This window comes from Sus scrofa, chromosome 10, assembly GCF_000003025.6.
Source record: "Sus scrofa isolate TJ Tabasco breed Duroc chromosome 10, Sscrofa11.1, whole genome shotgun sequence".
Classification (NCBI taxonomy): Eukaryota; Metazoa; Chordata; class Mammalia; order Artiodactyla; family Suidae; genus Sus; species Sus scrofa.
This window is the reverse complement of record NC_010452.4, coordinates 45,998,340-46,016,871: the sequence shown is the minus strand read 5'-3', so window position 1 is coordinate 46,016,871 and position 18,532 is coordinate 45,998,340. Positions and strand designations below refer to the sequence as shown.

Here is an 18,532-nt window from a genome sequence, read left to right as displayed (position 1 = left end):
TAAAATTTGGAGAAAATAAACACTTCTGATCTTCACGTGTATTCTGATAAACCAAATACTTTTCAAATTTGTATTAGCACCTAGCCACTTAATGGCAATTCATATTAATTATGTAAAAATACTAAAATTTCAAAATGTTCATTTTTGTTTGGCCTGCCCATGCCATAATGTGGAAGTTCCTGGGCCAGGGATCAAACCTGTGCCACAGCAGCAACCCAAGCCACTGTAGTGACAACACAAGATCCTTAACCTGTTGGGCCACAAGAGAATCCTCAAAATAATCTTAATCTTCAGAGTTTAGAATCTCTTACTATCTGTGTATCATGAGTTTATCAACTTTCAAATAACTTGCCTAGGTAGACTGTGATATTGACTTCTATCAAAAAGAAAAAAGAAATATGTGGATTTATGATTTATAAGAGTTGACTCTATTTCAATCTCATGAAATGAAGAAAGCATTAAAATAAAAATAATCATAAAATAAGCATACAAAAGCAATAAATGTACAATACACAAAAAACAGATGGTACACAAATACTGGGATTCATCTGAGACAGAAAGGGGGCCATGGGAAGATGGATCTGCAGGAAAACAAAATCAAAGAAAATCTCTGCTAAAAATACAGACAATAGTAAAAACGAACACATCCGGCAGGTCAATGGGTACCAGGGCCCAAAAGGATTTGAGAACCTGGCTATGAAGTTTGGATTTTATTTTAAGTGAAGTGCATGGGGAAGCGAGCTATCAAATAGTTTTAAGTAAGAGAATATTATGATGAGCCTAATTTAGATTTAAAATACCACACTCATCACTGTGAAGGACTGAGGAGGTGAGCAAGAGTGAATTTGGTGATTAGTTCTACTGCAGTTTTATTTGTACTCTACTACAGAAGCAAAAACTAGTTTTAGCAGGTGAGGAGAATTCAGGAATTTTATGCTTTGTATGACCAACAATATATACTTTCATTATCAAGATATAAAAAACAATCTAGATGGGAAGACCTAATATTGTGAAGATGTCAGTTGTCTAAAATAATATACCAATCAGAGTTTCCATTGTGACTTAGTGGAAACGCACTGATCAGTATCCATGAGGATGCAGGTTTGATCCCTTGCCCTGCTCAGTAGGTTAAGGACTGGGAGTTGCCATGAGCTGTGGTGTAGGTCACAGATGCAGCTTGGCTCCGGTGTTGCTGTGGATGTGGCGAAGGCTAGCAACTGTAGCTCCAATTTGACCCCTAGCCTGGGAACTTCCATATGCTGTAGGTGCAGCCCTAAAAAGCAAAATAATAATAATAATAAACAAATTTACAGTAACCTCAATCAAAATCTTCAGAAAATCAAAAACCAGAACCTAAAAATCTGAAAAAAATTTCAATTAGAATACGCAGTGTGGAAAGGACTACTAAAAATTTGAAAAAGTACAATCCTAGGAAATCTGCTAAAAAATATCAAAGTATATTAAAAAACTATGTAACAGTGTAGTTTTGGCATAAGAACTCACAAATAAATTAGTGGAATAGAATACTCCAGAAAATAAATTATATGTATGGGAAAAATGGTTATTTAATAAAGTAGGTGTTTTGTATCTATGGAGAATTGACTGGAATTAGAATATTAGGAATTCTTTGGGAAAAAAAGTAAAAAAGTAGATCCCTATCTCATATTGCTCATAACATAAAACAAATAATCCAGATGGATTAAAGAGCTAAACATTAAAAAAAATAAAGCCTACGAAAGTGTTTGAAGAAAATACTAGAGACTATTAGTTTTAATCCTGGGTGGCTGTAACATAAAACAGATACATGGAAAAAATTTAAAAACAAAACAGAAGCCATAACAGAAAAGATCAAATGATTTGATTTCATAAAAATGAAAAGCTTTGATATATGAAAGATACCAGTGGCAAACTTCATGGAAACAGAAAAGGCTGAGAGAAACTATTTGCAACACAGATTTAACATACAAAGAACTAAGAATTTATAAAGCACTCCTAGAAATTATAAATAAAAGAAAATAACCTTTCCCGTGAAAATGCCAAAAGAGGGAAAAACACAATTCCCAGAAGAAGAAACACTACAAGTTGACAAACATAGGAGAAGATGATCAAGTGCGGGCTCACCAGGAAGAAACATGAATCAAATTAGGCTAGAAACCATCAATAAACTGACTGAGAAAGCATAAAAGAGGGATAGTTCTGAGTGTTGTCTAGGATGCAGAAAAATAAGGACTTTTCTATATCCTGGAAGCTTAATTCTATACTTTTCTAGTTGCTAAAGCCAATTTTAGAAGGTAATTTGGCATTATCTATCAAAGTTTAACAGGTGTTCCTCAAAAGGTTAAATAAACACAATTATCATATGACCAAGAATTTTCACTTCTGAGTAGATACTAAAGACAAATAAAAACATCATCTCACCAAAATTTGTACATAAATATTCCTAACCACATTATTCATCATGGCCAAGTGGAAAGAAGCCAAATGTCCATCAACTGATTAACAAAGAAAGAAAATGTGGTATAAACCATACCATGAAACAACATTAAAAAAATGGAGTGAAGCGCTGGTACATGCTACACAGGCATGAAACCTGACATGATGCTAAATTAAATACGTGTGTATCGAAGACCAGATATTACATAATTCCATTATAAGAAATGTTCAAAACAGGCAAATCTATAGAGACAGGAAGTAGAATAAGGGTTAATAAGGGCTGAGGAGGAATGATAGCAATGGGCACAAGGATTACTTTGAAGGGAACAAAACTGTCCTAAAACTGATGTGATGATAGCTGCACAACTCTGAAGAACATACTGAAAAGCACTGAATTGTACACTTTACCCTGGAGATTTGTAGGATATGTGAATTATATCTCCATAAAGCTCATACATAGTAGGAGTTACTGTCACAGTTCAGTGGAAAAACGAATCTGACTAGCATCCATGAGGACGCAGGTTTGATCCCTGGCCTCGCTCAGTGGATTAAGGATTGATCCGGCATTGCCATGAGCTGTGGTGTAAATCACAGATGTGGCTCCAATTTGGCGTTGCTGTGGCTGTGGTGTAGGCCAGTGGCTCTAGCTTCAATTTGACCCCTAGCTTGGGAACCTCCATATGCTGTAAGTGTGGCCCTAAAAAGACAAAAAGACAAAAAAAAAAAAAAAAAAAGCTAATAGTGAATAAACGACAAGAACAGAAGCCTAAACTTTATTTTACTTTTTTTATTTTTTATGGTCCCACCTGTAGCATATGGAAGTTCCCCGGCTAGGAGTCAAACCAGAACCTCAGCAGCAGGCCCACACCACAGCCATGGCAACACCGGATCTGAGCCGCACCTGCAACCTATGCCACAGGTTGTGGCAACGCTGGATCTTGAATCCACTGAGCAAGACCAGGGACTGAACCTGCATCCTCATGGAGACAACATCTGGTCCTTAACCTGCTGAGCAGCAATGGGAACTCCAGAAGCTTAAATTTTTTAACATATATTCTACTTTTAGGAATCTATCCTATAGGAATATTTCAATAGGAAACAGACCAAAAATATTCACTGCAGAAGTGTTTCTAATAGTCAAAATGTTGACCATCTAAATGTTCATCAAAAATAAACTAAGGGGGAGTTCTCCTTATGGCTATGATCTGACCTCTAGTTCAGGAACTTTCATGTGCCACAGGTGTAGCCATAAAAAGGAGGAAAAAAAAAAGCCTAAGGGCAAAAGACAAACCAGGGGAAAAATATCTTTATTTCATACATTTCATGACATATCAAGCACTGATAAAGTTTATAAATAAAGGTGAGAAAACTACACCATTCATTTTCATTGGACCTTCTTGGCTTTTCCCAGATAACACACAAAATCCATTTTCCTTCAACTCTCAGACTGATGATTACTGCTAGGAAGAAACTGAACCATAAGCTTTACTGGCTGGATCCACTCTCAATCAGTCTATGTAACCTCATCTCAGTTCTTAATTCTGATAGCACATTTTAAAATTTGTTTCCTAATCCATTTTGACATTCCTTCTTAAAGCAGGTGATTCAAACCTTTTCTCTCCTTTTTATATGCCTCTAACTACTTCTGTCCACTCATTTCAGCAACTGCAAAATTTCAAGAGTTATTCCAATTTAAATCTTTCATACCTCAAAATGCCTTTTTGTTTCCTCAACACATTCTTCTTGTTTTAGAAGAACTGTTCATCTTTCCAAGGTCACTGTGACCCTAAACTCTACTCAGCATCTCTTTCCGTAAAAGCAGTTCCCCTTCTAACAAACAATTTAGGTGACTTCTGTCCCTTAAAACAAACCCAGGGATACCAGCTCTCACCTTATTATGACCAGGCAATGAACTCCTCTCTCTGCATCCTTTCACCAGCAAAATTTCCTCTCTTACACAGCTAAAATACTTCCTCCTTATGCTATGGCTTCCATCTCAATTGCTCTTTCAGAGGAAGGACCTTGCCAATTGCTCAATTCATAGCCTATTCTTAGTCCTCATTCTCCTTGAATGAGAGAGAGATACAGCATGGCTCATTCACTAACTCTGTTAGCATGGATAGGAATCTTTGGACTGAATTCTCAATCTCGGTTTCTTTTATACATGAGGCAAGTAACTACCTCTCAGGACTACTCAGAAATGAAATAAAATAAACTTCTTCCACATCATCCCACATATTCATTTTCTCACTCAAGACTTTGTTAAGTGTAGTATAAGAGGCTGTATATTATAACTAAGTAGGCTGGTTGTAGGGAACCAGGCTATGTGGTTTAAATCCCAGCTCTGCTATTTACTAGGTTGTATGGATGAAGCAAGATTCTTAACCATTAGTTTCCTTAGTTTCCTTTATTCTATGACCTTCACAGAGTTGTTTAAAGAACAAAGTGAGCAAATGGAAATAAAAAAGACAGTCATTAAGTACGAAGAGCAGTGCTTGGCCTTATTAAAATAATGTTCACCACTGCTGCATAATGGGCTTCCTTAACAATCAACAGCTGTAATTGCTCTTGAAGGAAAATGAAATAAATAATCTGAGGACAAAGATTGTTTTTTGCCACCAAAACATACCCGGTGACTTCAAGCAGACTCCCCATGATGTTTCTTTCATGTGTTCATTTATTTACTAAGCTTTATGTGAAAACCTATTGGTTATTTGTACCTTACCCTCATCTATGGAATTTGAAGCTGAATCTACAGATTCTACCCTCTTGCAGGCTCATTCCCAGAGGCAGAGTGGTCCAGAAGGAGAATGTGCTATGGTGGACTAAGCACAGGCCTTGGCTGTGGTCAAAAGAAGTGTATGCTTCTGCTGTCCAACACTGGGCAAATTACTAAATAATCTGAACCTCGGTTTTCTTAACTATGTACTAAGGTTAAGAAAATACATTTCCAAAACATACTGCTTAGCACAAGGTACATAAGTACTAGTTGCTTTCTCTTTTCCTGCCATGCCTACTTCATCTCCTTATGCTCCCCATCTTGACTATGTGCTATAGCTTTCAACTTTGCATCCTATCCCACTCCAATGCATTCTACAGACTGACAGATTAATGTTGGGTTTGTTTTTGTTTTTGTTTTTTTAAATTTTCTGGCCACACCGGCGGCATATGAAAGTTCCTGGGTCAGGAACTGAATCCAAGCCCCAGCCAGCTGCAACGTCAGCCACAGCCCAGGCTGGGGATTGAACCCACACCTCTGCAGAGACCTGAGCCTCTGTAGTCGGATTCTTAAGCTACTGAGCCATGGCAGAATCTCCTAATGTTCTTATTTTATTTCTTATGTTACTGCTCTGTTCAAATAACTTCAATGACTCTCTTTCTAACACTTGCCAACTAATGTTGAAACTTCTTAGCATCTATTCTTACCCAATCCTACGTTTATGACCTTTCCTCTTACTCATCTGCTTCATAAAGCTAATGCTCCTATTTCCTGGGTCTCAAACCTGCCTGTACATTAGAATCATCTAGGGATAATTTAAAAATGATCATGTTCAGGCCCCACCGCCTAGAAATTCTAATTTGTTTATCTACTCTCAGCTTGGGCTTGAGCATTAACTTACTTTTAAGCCCCCCAAGGTACATTTGGGATTAAGATACACTACTCTCATCAGACTGATCTGTCTTCCTGTTCCTAGACAGAACTTTTATCTTTCCCTCTCTCTCATTCCATCTGGCCCCATTAAAATGTTAACTTCTGTGGAGTGCCCTGGTGGTCTAGTGGTTAAGCTGTGGCTGGGGTTCAATCCCTGGTCTGGGAACTCAGATCCCACATCAAGCCACTGCACGCTTGTGGGATCAAAGGTTAAATATGGTAGGAGAAGTTTTCTCCTTCCCCTGAACTTCTACAATACTTTTATATTACATTTATCACAGCCTCCTCCCACGTTGTTAGACAGAAAAACATCCAATAAAGGCTGATGTATGGACTTTTAAGTTTGATGAATGAAAACTGACTCAACCTTAAGTCATCATTCCTAACAATTAAGGGAAAATGCAGGAAATAGACTCTACCCATTCTATTTTCCAAGATAATTATTTCAAAGTCATTGCTTAGTTTTGATATTTAAGCTTTACTTAAAATCCATACCAAGACAATAGTTTTGAATACTAATATTTCAAGAAACAGGATGAATTTGTACATATCAAGAACCTAAACTTAGATAACCGACCAATATCCTGTAAAGAAACCATAGCACAAAGAAAAGCCTAAGGGAAACTAAAGAAACAGATAACCTTAACTGGCAGGATTAAATCCTTTCAGATGTCCGTCAAGAACACGATGGCCTCAATCACAAAAAAACAGAGCAAGGTAACAGCAGTTTTTCTGTCTGTGAATTTTACTGTTTAAATTTTGACCTTTACCAGTAATCACCTGAACTAGCTTCTCATTCTGACCTCATCACTAAGAGAATAATTTCACATATATTATCTTATGTAAGAAAGGGGGGTAGTGCTTCACTTTCTAAAACAGTAACATGAAGAGCTGGGTCATGTAAAGGTGCTTTTTAATTTTGAAATATAACGATTTTTACTAATTTTCCCCTTAATATCGAATCTTTTCTTCACATTTCTGTTAATTAACTATACATATTTCTAAAATTTGAAAAAAACTTCAGATTTAAGATCAAGATTCACTCGGAGTTCCCATCGTGGCACAGTGGAAACGAATCCAATTAGGAACCACGAAGTTATGGGTTAGATCCCTGGCGTCGATCAGTGAGCTGAGGATCTGGCGTTGCCATGAGCTGTGGTGTAGGTTGCAGACATGGCTCAGATCCTGCCTTGCTGTGGCTGTGGTGTAGGCTGGCAGCTGTAGCTCTGATTTGACCCCCAGCTTGGGAACCTCTATATGCTGTGGGTGTGACTCTAAAAAACAAAAACAAACAAACAAAAATCAAGATTCACTTATTTAAAAGGGAGCAAAAAGCAGTAACTATTATTTTCTCAATCATAATATTTGCTTCTGTATTTAGTGACAGTTTTATCTAATTACAGAAGAAAAAATGAATTTTCTCTGTGAACTATAGGAGCCATGGTGCTGGGGAACGGGATTAAGATGGCGGAATAAAAGGACTGGAGCTCAACTTCTCTCCTAAAAACAACAAAATTCACAACTAAAGACTGAGCACACTTCACCAAAATGGACCGGAAACCTTAAAAAAGATACCCCACTCCAGAAGAAAAAGAGGAGGCCACATCAAGAGGTAGAAGGGGCGATTTCATGATATAAACAACCCCATACCTCCTGGGTGGGAAGCTCCACAGACTGGAAACTAACTGGTTCACAGAGACTCACCTACAGGAGTGAGAGTTCTGAGCCCCACATCAAACTCTCACATGTGGGGATCTGGCACAGGGAGAAACAGCCCCGGAGCATCTGGCATTGAAGGCCAGTGGGGCTTGTGTGCAAGAGCTCCACGGGACTGGGGGAAATGGAGACCCCATTCTTAAAAGGCGCACACAGACTTTCACGTGCACTGAGTCCCAGGGCAAAGCAAAGACTCCAAGAGAATCTGGGTAAAACCAGACTGCAGTTCTTGGAGGACATCCTGGGAAAACAGGGGTGAATGTGGCTTGTTGTGAGGGAAGGACACTGAAAGCAAAACTCTCGGGAATACTCAGCAGCTGCCTTTCTCTGGAGGTGGCCATTTCGGGAAAATCTGGCCCCACCTATCGGTCAGCGGTCAGCGGCTGAGAAGCCCCAGGGCAAACAACAACCCAGGTGGGATCACAGCCCCACCCCTCAGCAAACAGACTACCTAAAGATCCCTCAGGCACACAGCTGCCTCTAATCCCATCCAGAGACTAAGCCCCACCCACCAGAGGGATTAGAATTGGCTCCTCCTACCAGGGGGCAGGCATCAGCCCCTCCCATCAGGAAGCCTACACCAAGCCCCCAATACTGACTTCAGCCACAAGGGGGGCAGACACCAGAAGTTAGAGAGGCTACAACTCTATTATCTGTAAGAAGGTCACCACACCAAAAACCTATAAAAATGAAAAGACAGAGAACTATAACTCAGATGAGGGAGAAAGAAAAATCCCCAGAAAAACAGCTAAGCCATGAGGAGATTCTCAGCCTCCAGGAAAAAGACTTTAGACTGTTGATGCTGAAGAAGATGTAAGACATTGGAAATAAACTGGAGGCAAAGATGGATAACTTACAGGAAACACTGACCAAAGAGATACATGATATAAAACTTAAATAAGAAGAGATGCAAAATACAATAACTGAAATAAAAAATTCACTAGAAGCAGCTAACAGCAGAATACAGGAGGCAGAAGAATGAATAAGCGAGGTGGACGACAGATTAGTGGAAGTTACGGATGCAGAACAGAAAAGAGAAAAAAGATTGAAAACAAATGAAGAGAGTCTCAGAGAACTCTGGGATAACATTAAACGCACCAACAGCTGCATTATAGGGGTGCCAGGAGGAGAAGAGAGAGAGAAGGGACAGAAAAAAAATTCCAAGAGATAATAGCTGAAAACTTCCCTAACATGGGGAAGGAATCATTCCCTCAAATCCAGGAAGCACAAAGAGTACCATACAAAATAAACCCAAGGAGGAACACCCCGAGACACATACTAATCAAACTGACCAAAATTAAAGACAAAGAGAAAATTTTGAAAGCAGCTGGGGAAAAGAAACAAATAACATACAAGGGAACCCCGATAAGGCTATTGGCAGATTTTTCAGCAGAAACTCTGCAGGCCAGAAGGGAGTGGCATGATATACTCAACGTGATGAAAGGAAAAAACCTCCAACCAAGATTACTCTACCCAGCAAGGCTCTTGTTCAGATTTGAAGGAGAAATCAAAACCTTCTCAGATAAGCAGAAGCTGAGAGAATTCAGCAACACTAAACCAGCCTTACAACAAATACTCAAGGAACTTCTATAGGCAGAAAAGAACAAGAGAAGAAGGAAAGGAAAAAGAGCAGCAAAAAGCAAATCTAGAGTAATTAATAAAATGGCAATAACATACGTATCAATAATTACCTTAAATGCAAATGGACTAAATGCCCCAACCAAAAGACATAGACTGGCTGAATGGATGCAAAAACAAGAACCATATATATGCTGTCTTCAAGAGACCCACTTCACTTCTAGGGACACATACAAATTGAAAGTGAGAGGATGGAAGAAAATATTTCATGCAAACGGGGATCAAAAGAAAGCTGGAGTAGCAATACTCATATCAGACAAAAAAGACTTTAAAATGAAGAATATTTTCAGGGACAAAGTAGGAGCCATGGTGCTTTCTGTTCTACACTACATACTTCAAGAGGAGGTGCATAGTAGTTATTCAGCATAACTTGAAAGAGTAAACACATGGATTTAGACTGACCCAGGAATAAGCTAAAGGGAATTTTTTTCAGAGCTGTATATCAGCTCTCTGTATCTAGATCGATTGGCCAAAGATTTTTCACTTCAACGACCCTGGCAACATATGAAGCTACAGGAAAGAAATACCTCATACCAGAAATAGAGGAGATGGTGGTTTAAAAGTCTCAAATAACAGTAATTTGCCCAGCATTTTAAAGATGATTATAAATTAAAAATCAATCTAGGAAAAAAACCACTGGACTCTTAAAGAAAATATTTCAAATTGTAATACCTGTAATTAAAAAAAAAAAATCCAATAGCACTCCAGACTTTCAGATACCCCTGGATAAATATGAACTAACTTTACATATACTAAGATATCTATTAATTACTTTTTTCAAAGAAATTAGTCTTACAATCCTCATTTTCTACTAGAGAAAACTAAAGGCTTGAGAAGTAACTTGAGTGCAGTCATACACTTGAGATTTGAACCCAAATCTGTCTGCCTTCAAGTTCTCTGCTCTTCACATTACAGCACCTTGAAAACTGTAAGGGATTCTTCTATGATAAAGCATTTATCCTAACCTCTAAGAAACGCAGAGCTTCTGAACAGATGAATTAATAATCAGCTGTATTCCAGTGAAATATTAACCATAAAGGAGGTAAACACCACAAAGACTGTACTTACTCATTCCTGAGCATTCTCTGTCACCATCCCATACGTTAGAAACAGCATGTCCCGTCAGGAGGAGGTTAATTAAACTTTGGCTATTAATAAAAATGAAAAAGTAATTAAAATATGAATACATTAACTTTCAAATCAAATGATTCCTATGGTCAGGCATAAAGTGATGACTTTTTACATTAAATTTTGTTGTTTAAAAAACAGAGAAAAACCTCACAGTTCTCACTGTATACACTCTGCTGAACAACTTGCTAAGTCTATCTCTTATTTTATCACCACAATGATATCTATTGTTCTCTACATTCATATAAATTTAATATCTTTATCCAAGACAGTGTATTTAAATGGATGAAAAAAAAAATAAAGGGTACTTAGACTGATAATTTACTTAATATTTATAATTATCTAAAAAATACATATATAATTGTTAGTCTTCTGTGTTTGATGAAAGATATGTGAATTTTAACCTCTGAGGCAGAAATATCTGAAGGAGATGACATATTTCATATTTTAACAATTGATCACTGTGTTATCAATTATAGTAGAACTAGCTATAAAAAGCTTGAGTGGGAGGGTATTCTTAAAGAAAAATAAAGACAAATTTTTTTCCTCTCAGGCAGGAAAGCATTAACAAACAGGAAAGGATATACTTATTTCTAAGTCAAAATGAGTACAATTTACCTACTAAAAAATTTCATGAATGGAGTATCAAGCAGAATTTGTTAAAATATCCCCATTACCATCGTAAAACAAAATATTTGCTATAATAAATGCAATGCTCACATAAACCTAAAGTGGAAATTAACACTTTATACCTAAAGCAAACAACGCATAAAGCACAAGACTACTCAAATTCATAGACATTATATTGTCAACGCTGAAAAAATTATCTGACTCAGTAGTAATTTTTTTTTGAGTCCCTGAAAATGAAAGTCTATATGAGGAATTAACAGATTTTAGTTAATTACCTGCCATGTCCATACACAGGATCTATTAAAGGTTCACTTGCATCTTCAATTTCATTTTTTATGTTTTCAATGCCCTAGGGAAACCAAGAATTTATTAGCTCATTTTAAAAACTAAAAATGAAAATTATGGTAGTTTAAAAATGATCAGTTTTTACTATGGATTAAAGAAACACAATAATTTAAGTAACTTTTCTCCCAAAGAATTACCCAGATTTGAAATTGGGGGGGGGGGGACATTTAATATGATAATGGTGAGTAGTAGTTCTCTAAGGCTCTTTTTTTCTTTCATGACCTCTACATAAGAATACAGGGGGGGGAAAAAAAGAACACAGGTAACAGATCCAACGTTGGTATGTTGGTTACAGAGACAGAAAGCTTGAGTTTCAAAAGGAAGGGAGAGAAAATTGCACCCAGAGGTTAAACTCATTTAATTTCAGGCAAAACTAAATTTGAAACTAATATACCTGCTATGGCTTCTGATGTATTTTCTTAGGTCATTAAAAAAAATTTATTGATACCAAATACATACACGTGAGTGTTGATAATGATATAAATTTACATACACAAAAGGTATACCTGGTACAAAAGAAAATAGAAGGTTTGCTTCTGGTTGTGTGTCCTTACATAATTCAAATGGACACTTACAAAATAAAACACAAACTAGGAGGGCAGGAAGTTTCTTATTTTCTTGAAAGCCAAGTTTCTGATATTTTTAACCATCCCTCCCAACCCCCGCCAAAGAGCCCAAAGGCCTAAAGGTCTAGATACTGGGTGTCTACAGAAAGACCTAGGCATTTTAGCTCCCTCAATTCCAAAATTACAGAGATTAAACTGCCATTTATTGCACAGTTCACCAAACTTTAATTACTGGTTCTATTACATGCCATTTCTAAGAATTAAAGAGATGCTAATCAACAATGAAAATATTAATGACTGTGTAAATATTACAGAAGGATACAAACGAGTGGGAGATCTTGTACTGGCCTTCCTTGGAAACAACTATACAAAGCAGACTATGATAAAGCCATGATGAATGACAGGAACAAGTGACACAATCACTGGTCAGAGAGGGGAGATCAATTCAAAGACCAGCTCAAGGAAGAAGAGCTAGGCATGATGGTTTTACTGGCTCTAAAGGACAAGAGACAGAAGAGGTATCAAAAGTTTTCAGCACAAGAAACTGGGAAAATACTGAACAGTCAAGGTGAATTCCTAAGAAACGAGTCATCCCAGACACCTCCATCTCTGCCATTCCCCATGGCTAACCAACTACCAAGTACTTTTAGTTCTCTTAAATATTGTCTAAATGTTTTAAAAATTCTAAATGTGAAACAAGCTTCTAAATATGCTCCTTTTCTTTCCCATTTCCACGGTCATGGCTATAACTTAGGTTCACCTATTTCAGTAACTACTTTTCCAGTTTTTCTGACTCTAGACTTAGACTTCACAAACCAACTCCCTCCAGCACAACTCTTACCCCAATTTTAAAAATCTTCTATTGACAAAAAGTTCTTGTTACTCTATTGTTTATAATTTTTGTGTTGTTCCAATTTTGGCCACATGAAATCTATAATCTATTGTTTATAATTTTTGTGTTGTTCCAATTTTTGCACAGTATGCAAGCATCTTCATAGTCTTAGCTTTTTCTATATCAATGCACAGTCTCATCTTCCACAGCTGCCTCTCTGTTGTATTATGTTGCATTAATACTGAAGTGCTTATAGTTTCCCAAATGTGTGTTATATCTCCACTTTATGATGCCTTTATACTTGCTGTTCCCATAGCTTGAAATATCTTCCCACAGCTATTCCATCTAAAAAACTTCTCATCCATTAAATGTTCCCTACAGTTAGTCAGCCCTTGATTCCATCAAATGGACCTATGAACGCCTTTTCCTATTTTCCCACCATGCTTTGTGCAAGCAACAACAACAAAAAAAAAACACCAAAAAAAAAAAAAAACCAAAAACACTCCCATAATGGAAGTAACTATTAATGTGCCCATTTTTTCATTTACTACACTGAAGAGAGTTGATTAAAAAAAATTGTATCTGGTATTTTAAGTTTAGTTGCTAGCATAGGGTCAATGTTCAATAAACACTTGTCAACGAACAAAGTCTAATTTCAGACAGGGCAAATCTAGTAGGGTAACTGGACTTAACAGGCTGCTAGAGAAAAGGGAAGAACTCGAAGTGTACATGTTGGGATTAACTACATAAAGGTCAGCTAAGAGCATAAAGGAAGTTAGTAACAGGTAAAGATGGAAATGAACCTATAAACAAAAAAGTAATTATGAAGCATTAGAGAAAGAGAACTAGTATAGTAACTTATCAGGTAAATTAAACAGTATGGGGGTTAAAAACTGCTTCCAAAAGGGTTAAGGGGTTAAGTGCCTGACACTGCTAAGATCAAAGAAAATAAAATTCAGGAGAACTGACTGAACTTCATAATTAGAACATTACTGATAACCTCTGTGCTCCAGAACATCAGGGTGAAAGTTGAAAAGTGGTTAAGTAACAAGTGAATGAAGAAGAAGAGGCTGATTATTCATCATCAGACTAGGAGATTTTTTGAGATTTAGGAAGAGCATCAAGAATAAAATTTCTTGGAGAATAAAATTTCTTGGCATTCCCTGGTGGCACAGCAGCCTAAGGACCTGGCACTGCAACTGCTATGGCTCAGGTCGCTGCTGTGGCACAGGTCTGATCCCCAGACCTGGAAACTTTTGCATGATACAGGCATGGCCAAAAAATAAATAAATTTGAGGGAGAAACAAAGAGTAAAATTTCTTTTCACAGCAGGACAAATACTGAACTCAAACTAATAAAAACCAGAAGAAGCAACTTCTTTAACAAACCTTTGTCAGTAACACAGAATACAGAAAAAGCAATACTCCAAATTTGTTTCCCCACATTGAATACTGGTCCAAGACAGCATCTTTTAATTCTGATAAACTTCTGAATGATTTTTTTCTGGGGGGAAAAAAATATTACGTGTTAACACCATGGTGATATTGACTATATTCATAAATGAAAAAACTTTAAATTATCTTCTACATTGAAATGCATACATACAAACAGGAGATTTCTGTGTCTCAACTTTTCAAATAAAAATTTAGCCATGAAAAGCAAAAGCTACTGCTGACAATTGTCACCACATATAATAGATAACATTAAAATAGAGAATGCCTAATTGGTAGGAAAACTTTACATCTCTTAGGTGAATTGTCTGGCATCAACAGCTTCTTCAACGTTAATATGGTTATTTAAGGACTGAGTCCCTCTTCTAAGATATGGTTAATAAAAAGAGAACTTGACTTTTGGTCTTTTGTTTTTCTCTTTTCGCCTTTTAGGGCCGTACCCACAGCATATGGAGGTTCCCAGGCTAGGGGTCTAATTGGAGCTACAGCTGCCGGCCTACACCACAGCCACAGCAACACAGGATCCGAGCCACATCTGCAACCTACACCACAGCTCACAGCAACGCCAGATCTGTACCCCACTGACTGAGGCCAGGGATCGAACCTGCATCCTCATGAATGCTAGTCACGGTTCGTTAACCGCTGAGCCACGACGGGAACTCCAGAGAACTTAACTTTTAATGCCTGAAAATTATTTAACAAATATCTGAACACCAAAGATAAGGTGTACATTTGCGGCTTCCTTTAAAATAATGTTATATTTCAAACCAGATTCTACTGATGTAGCTATCCTTACCTTTTATTTTGTAACAAAAAATTTATATACTCTAGTGAAAATATAGTACTTTTAATGAAAATTAGAGAAAGCATATTTTTGGCAAATAATAAATAATAATACAAATATTTATCCTACTAGAAATTGCTATATGTACTTAGAACAAAGAAACACTAAGCTAAAATGATTTTTTTCATTATGATGAAAAAGGCTTTAATGTTATAGAAAAGTGTATTTTGACAGTTAACTTAGAAATCAGAATATTTTAAGTACACATTTATAAATTATTCTTTTTTTTTAATTTGAAAACAAATTAATCCTTAAGCATATAAATCTAAGTACCTTTCCACAGTATGAATAGACTTAAAATGTCAATGTGTCCACAAGGTAAGTATTTTAAATGTTCCAATGTTACTTACTGAATTAATGCATGAAATCGCTCAAAGCCAAGCTCTTCGACAGCCAAGGCAGCTATACATAAAAGACACTTTTCAGCACTACACATGGCAAATAAATGACACAAGATACACACAGCAGGCTGTAAATACTTTCAAGCAATCAAAAGTTTCCCTCTTTCCTCACTCCCCTAAAATTCTGTTTATTTTCACCTTTACTGTAACATAAATTTGTATTTCAACATCTTAGTTACCATGATTATAACTAAAATGGATTTAACACTGAGAGTGTAGAAGGGTGATTAGATAATAAACATTTCTTTTTAATTCAGTTGTGCTAGGATAGTTAATGAAATATGAGAAATTATTGACAATCATAGTGCTTCACACAAAATTGTAATGTGTCCTGCACTTTTAAATTATCTTTCAATTCAGAGGGCCAAGTAAAATCCTCATAGCTAACTTTTCTCCTTCATATATAAAATCTTTAGGCTTGATGCTTAATTACTAAACAAATGTGTATAAAACGGTAAGAGCACTTTGAAAGTACACAGGTTCAACGACAGCTTTAAGTTTGTTTCCTTATTTATTTGTAAGTTAAGATTATGTTTATTAATACAGTACAATTATAAGTTTTTTTATTTAAACCAAAGGTAATATTTACATAGCACTTTTCTAAGTGCCAGGCCCCTTTCTAAGTGCTCTATGGGACTTAACCACATTTAATCCTCAACAAACTTAGTATCCCATTTTATAGAAAAGGTACCTGAGGCCCAGAGAAGGTTCCTCCCATGAGCACAAAGCAATAAACAGAGCTGATATCTGAACCTAGATAGGCTCGGCTCTGCAAAGAGGAAGTCCTCAAAAATATCTACATGAATCAAAAGGCCTACTATAATTTATCAAGATGAACAATTCCATTTATGTTCCATAAAGGAAATCTTAGTACTTTCAAATATTAATTCTCACTAGAGAATCGAAGAAATTGATTCAATATGAATTCAAAGTTAAAAGCATGATTTACAATTTAAAACGTCACATTATTCTAGCTTCCAAAGTTCAGTTTTGATTTTCAGATGTTTCAAATTACTTTTGAAAAGCTGTAGAAGTCCAAATGGATTAATTTAAATAATCTTTTGATTTGTGTGGGAAACAAACTGAAATTGAACCCGAGTATTCACTACTGCAAACAAAATTGCGTAACCAAAAGCTAGAACTATACACACCACACAAGCCAATGAAATTAATGTTTGTACAGAATGGAATACTGACAAGGGGAAAAACACTCCACATTTAAAATTTTGAGATAAAATGAAAATTCTATCTAAACATTTCCAAACTGTATTAATTATTCTGAAACTCCTAATCATCAAAATAATTTTACTGGGTATATACTATGAAAGGTGACATGAAAAAAGAAATTTAGAGAAAAGAGGCAAGCAAAATAAAAAGCTTAGCAGGCAGGATGGTGGAAAAATATAAAACACAAGAAAAAGAACATAATTGGGAATAAAGGAAAGAACAGGTAAAATAGATTGTTATATGGAATAAAGATCTTCATATAAGTTCATCTATCAACATCTAAAGTGAATTTTCAAATTTTCAGTTATTAAAACTTTTCAAATTTATACAATATTAAAAGCGAATTTAAAATACAGTTTTATTTCATGTCCATTTTAAAATGAGACAAAGTAAACTGAAAAATCACTAAAATATTTTTTGGATGGGAATTCAATATAATACACCCACCTACATTAATTACTGAAATAACAAAGATAATGCATTAGGAGACCATTAACCTATCCTCATAGAAATGTACCGCACAGACTACTAAGATAATAATGGAAAATGTAACAAATAAAGACCTTACTAGTTTCTTCCATATTAATATGTAGACCAATTTTAAGCACATATTCTTTAAAGCAAGTTCTAATTAGTCCAACTATTCCTATTAAAATTGTAATATCCTAAATAAAACTACTAAATATGCCTGTATGCAACTCAGTAAAACCTGGAAAATATTTTAAAACGAGTCTTAATGACATTTTTAACTATCAATCTTGTGAATATTTCCTACTTGTTTGCTCCAACTGTCATCAACGCTGAAAATACATTAAATTCTTTTTGAAAGGCTATAGGTTTAAGAGGCCTGAAAAGGAAATGCCATTGAACTGTTTAAATTTTAAAAATTATTCCTTGCGAATGTACTACTAGTAGAATTTGCCACTCTAACTGCAAAGATAAAAGAAAAAAGATGCTGACATCACAGAGATATTTCAGCTGAAGGAGACAATGTGCCCACAGACCATCCTCTAGGGAAAGCAAGATAAAAGTTGGTTTATCACAACCAACTGAAATTTACTTTCAAATGTGAGGCCGATCTGGCTGTGACATCTGTCACCCCAGTGATCACCAGGGTTGAAATTTACTTTCTAGAAATTGGGTGTCCAATTTCTTTAAAAACAATTTCCGCAGAGATGATAGTTAATGGAACACACTACAGGTAGAATGAGTCACTTATTCAACATATCGGACTTGGAACTACTAATTATCAAAAGCCACCTAAAAGTAAGATAATTCCTGAAAAGAAAACCAGAAAAGCAACTCTTTTTATCTAGCTTCTGTGCCACCAGAAGTCTCCACTTTACTAGTTCATTCTGGCAGGTTTTTGCTCAATTACCAAAGAATTTTCAAATACTAAAAGACCACAGATTATATAATTTCTGTAAGTAAGAATAACTGTTATTTATTTTATTTTAAAGATAAATCTTCTATTTATGAAAGCTTAAGGAAGGAAAAATTAAAATTCACAATTAAAACCACCTTAAAATAATTCATATATAGTAACAATGTCCAAAAAGTACAGGAGGAAAAGAAATGTGTCATGAAGAAAAATGTCTCCATCTTTGCTTTAGAAAGCAACTAAAGATACCAAACAAACAAAACAACCCTCTTTTTCCCAACACCAAAG

The 18,532-nt window shown here is 36.0% G+C and overlaps 1 protein-coding gene across 6 annotated transcripts in view; it reads right to left on the bottom strand.

Moving 5' to 3' along the window:
- Nucleotides 1–18,532, bottom strand: part of MINDY3 (MINDY lysine 48 deubiquitinase 3) — an 82,613-nt gene that overhangs the window by 45,829 nt on the left and 18,252 nt on the right. For 3 of the 6 annotated variants that reach the window (XR_299132.3, XM_005656813.3, XM_003130735.6), the window contains 4 exons: nt 15,586–15,637; nt 14,329–14,443; nt 11,473–11,546; nt 10,508–10,587 (listed from right to left, as the gene is read on the bottom strand). Coding sequence is in view for 5 of the 6 variants with exons in the window: in XM_005656813.3 (XP_005656870.1) it covers nt 10,508–10,587; nt 11,473–11,546; nt 14,329–14,443; nt 15,586–15,637 (321 nt within the window). In the remaining variant the exon portion in view is untranslated. Of the gene's footprint in view, nt 1–10,507; nt 10,588–11,472; nt 11,547–14,328; nt 14,444–15,585; nt 15,664–18,532 lie in introns of all 6 variants that reach the window. The other 3 variants (XM_021064830.1, XM_021064831.1, XM_021064832.1) reach the window with 2 other exon arrangements.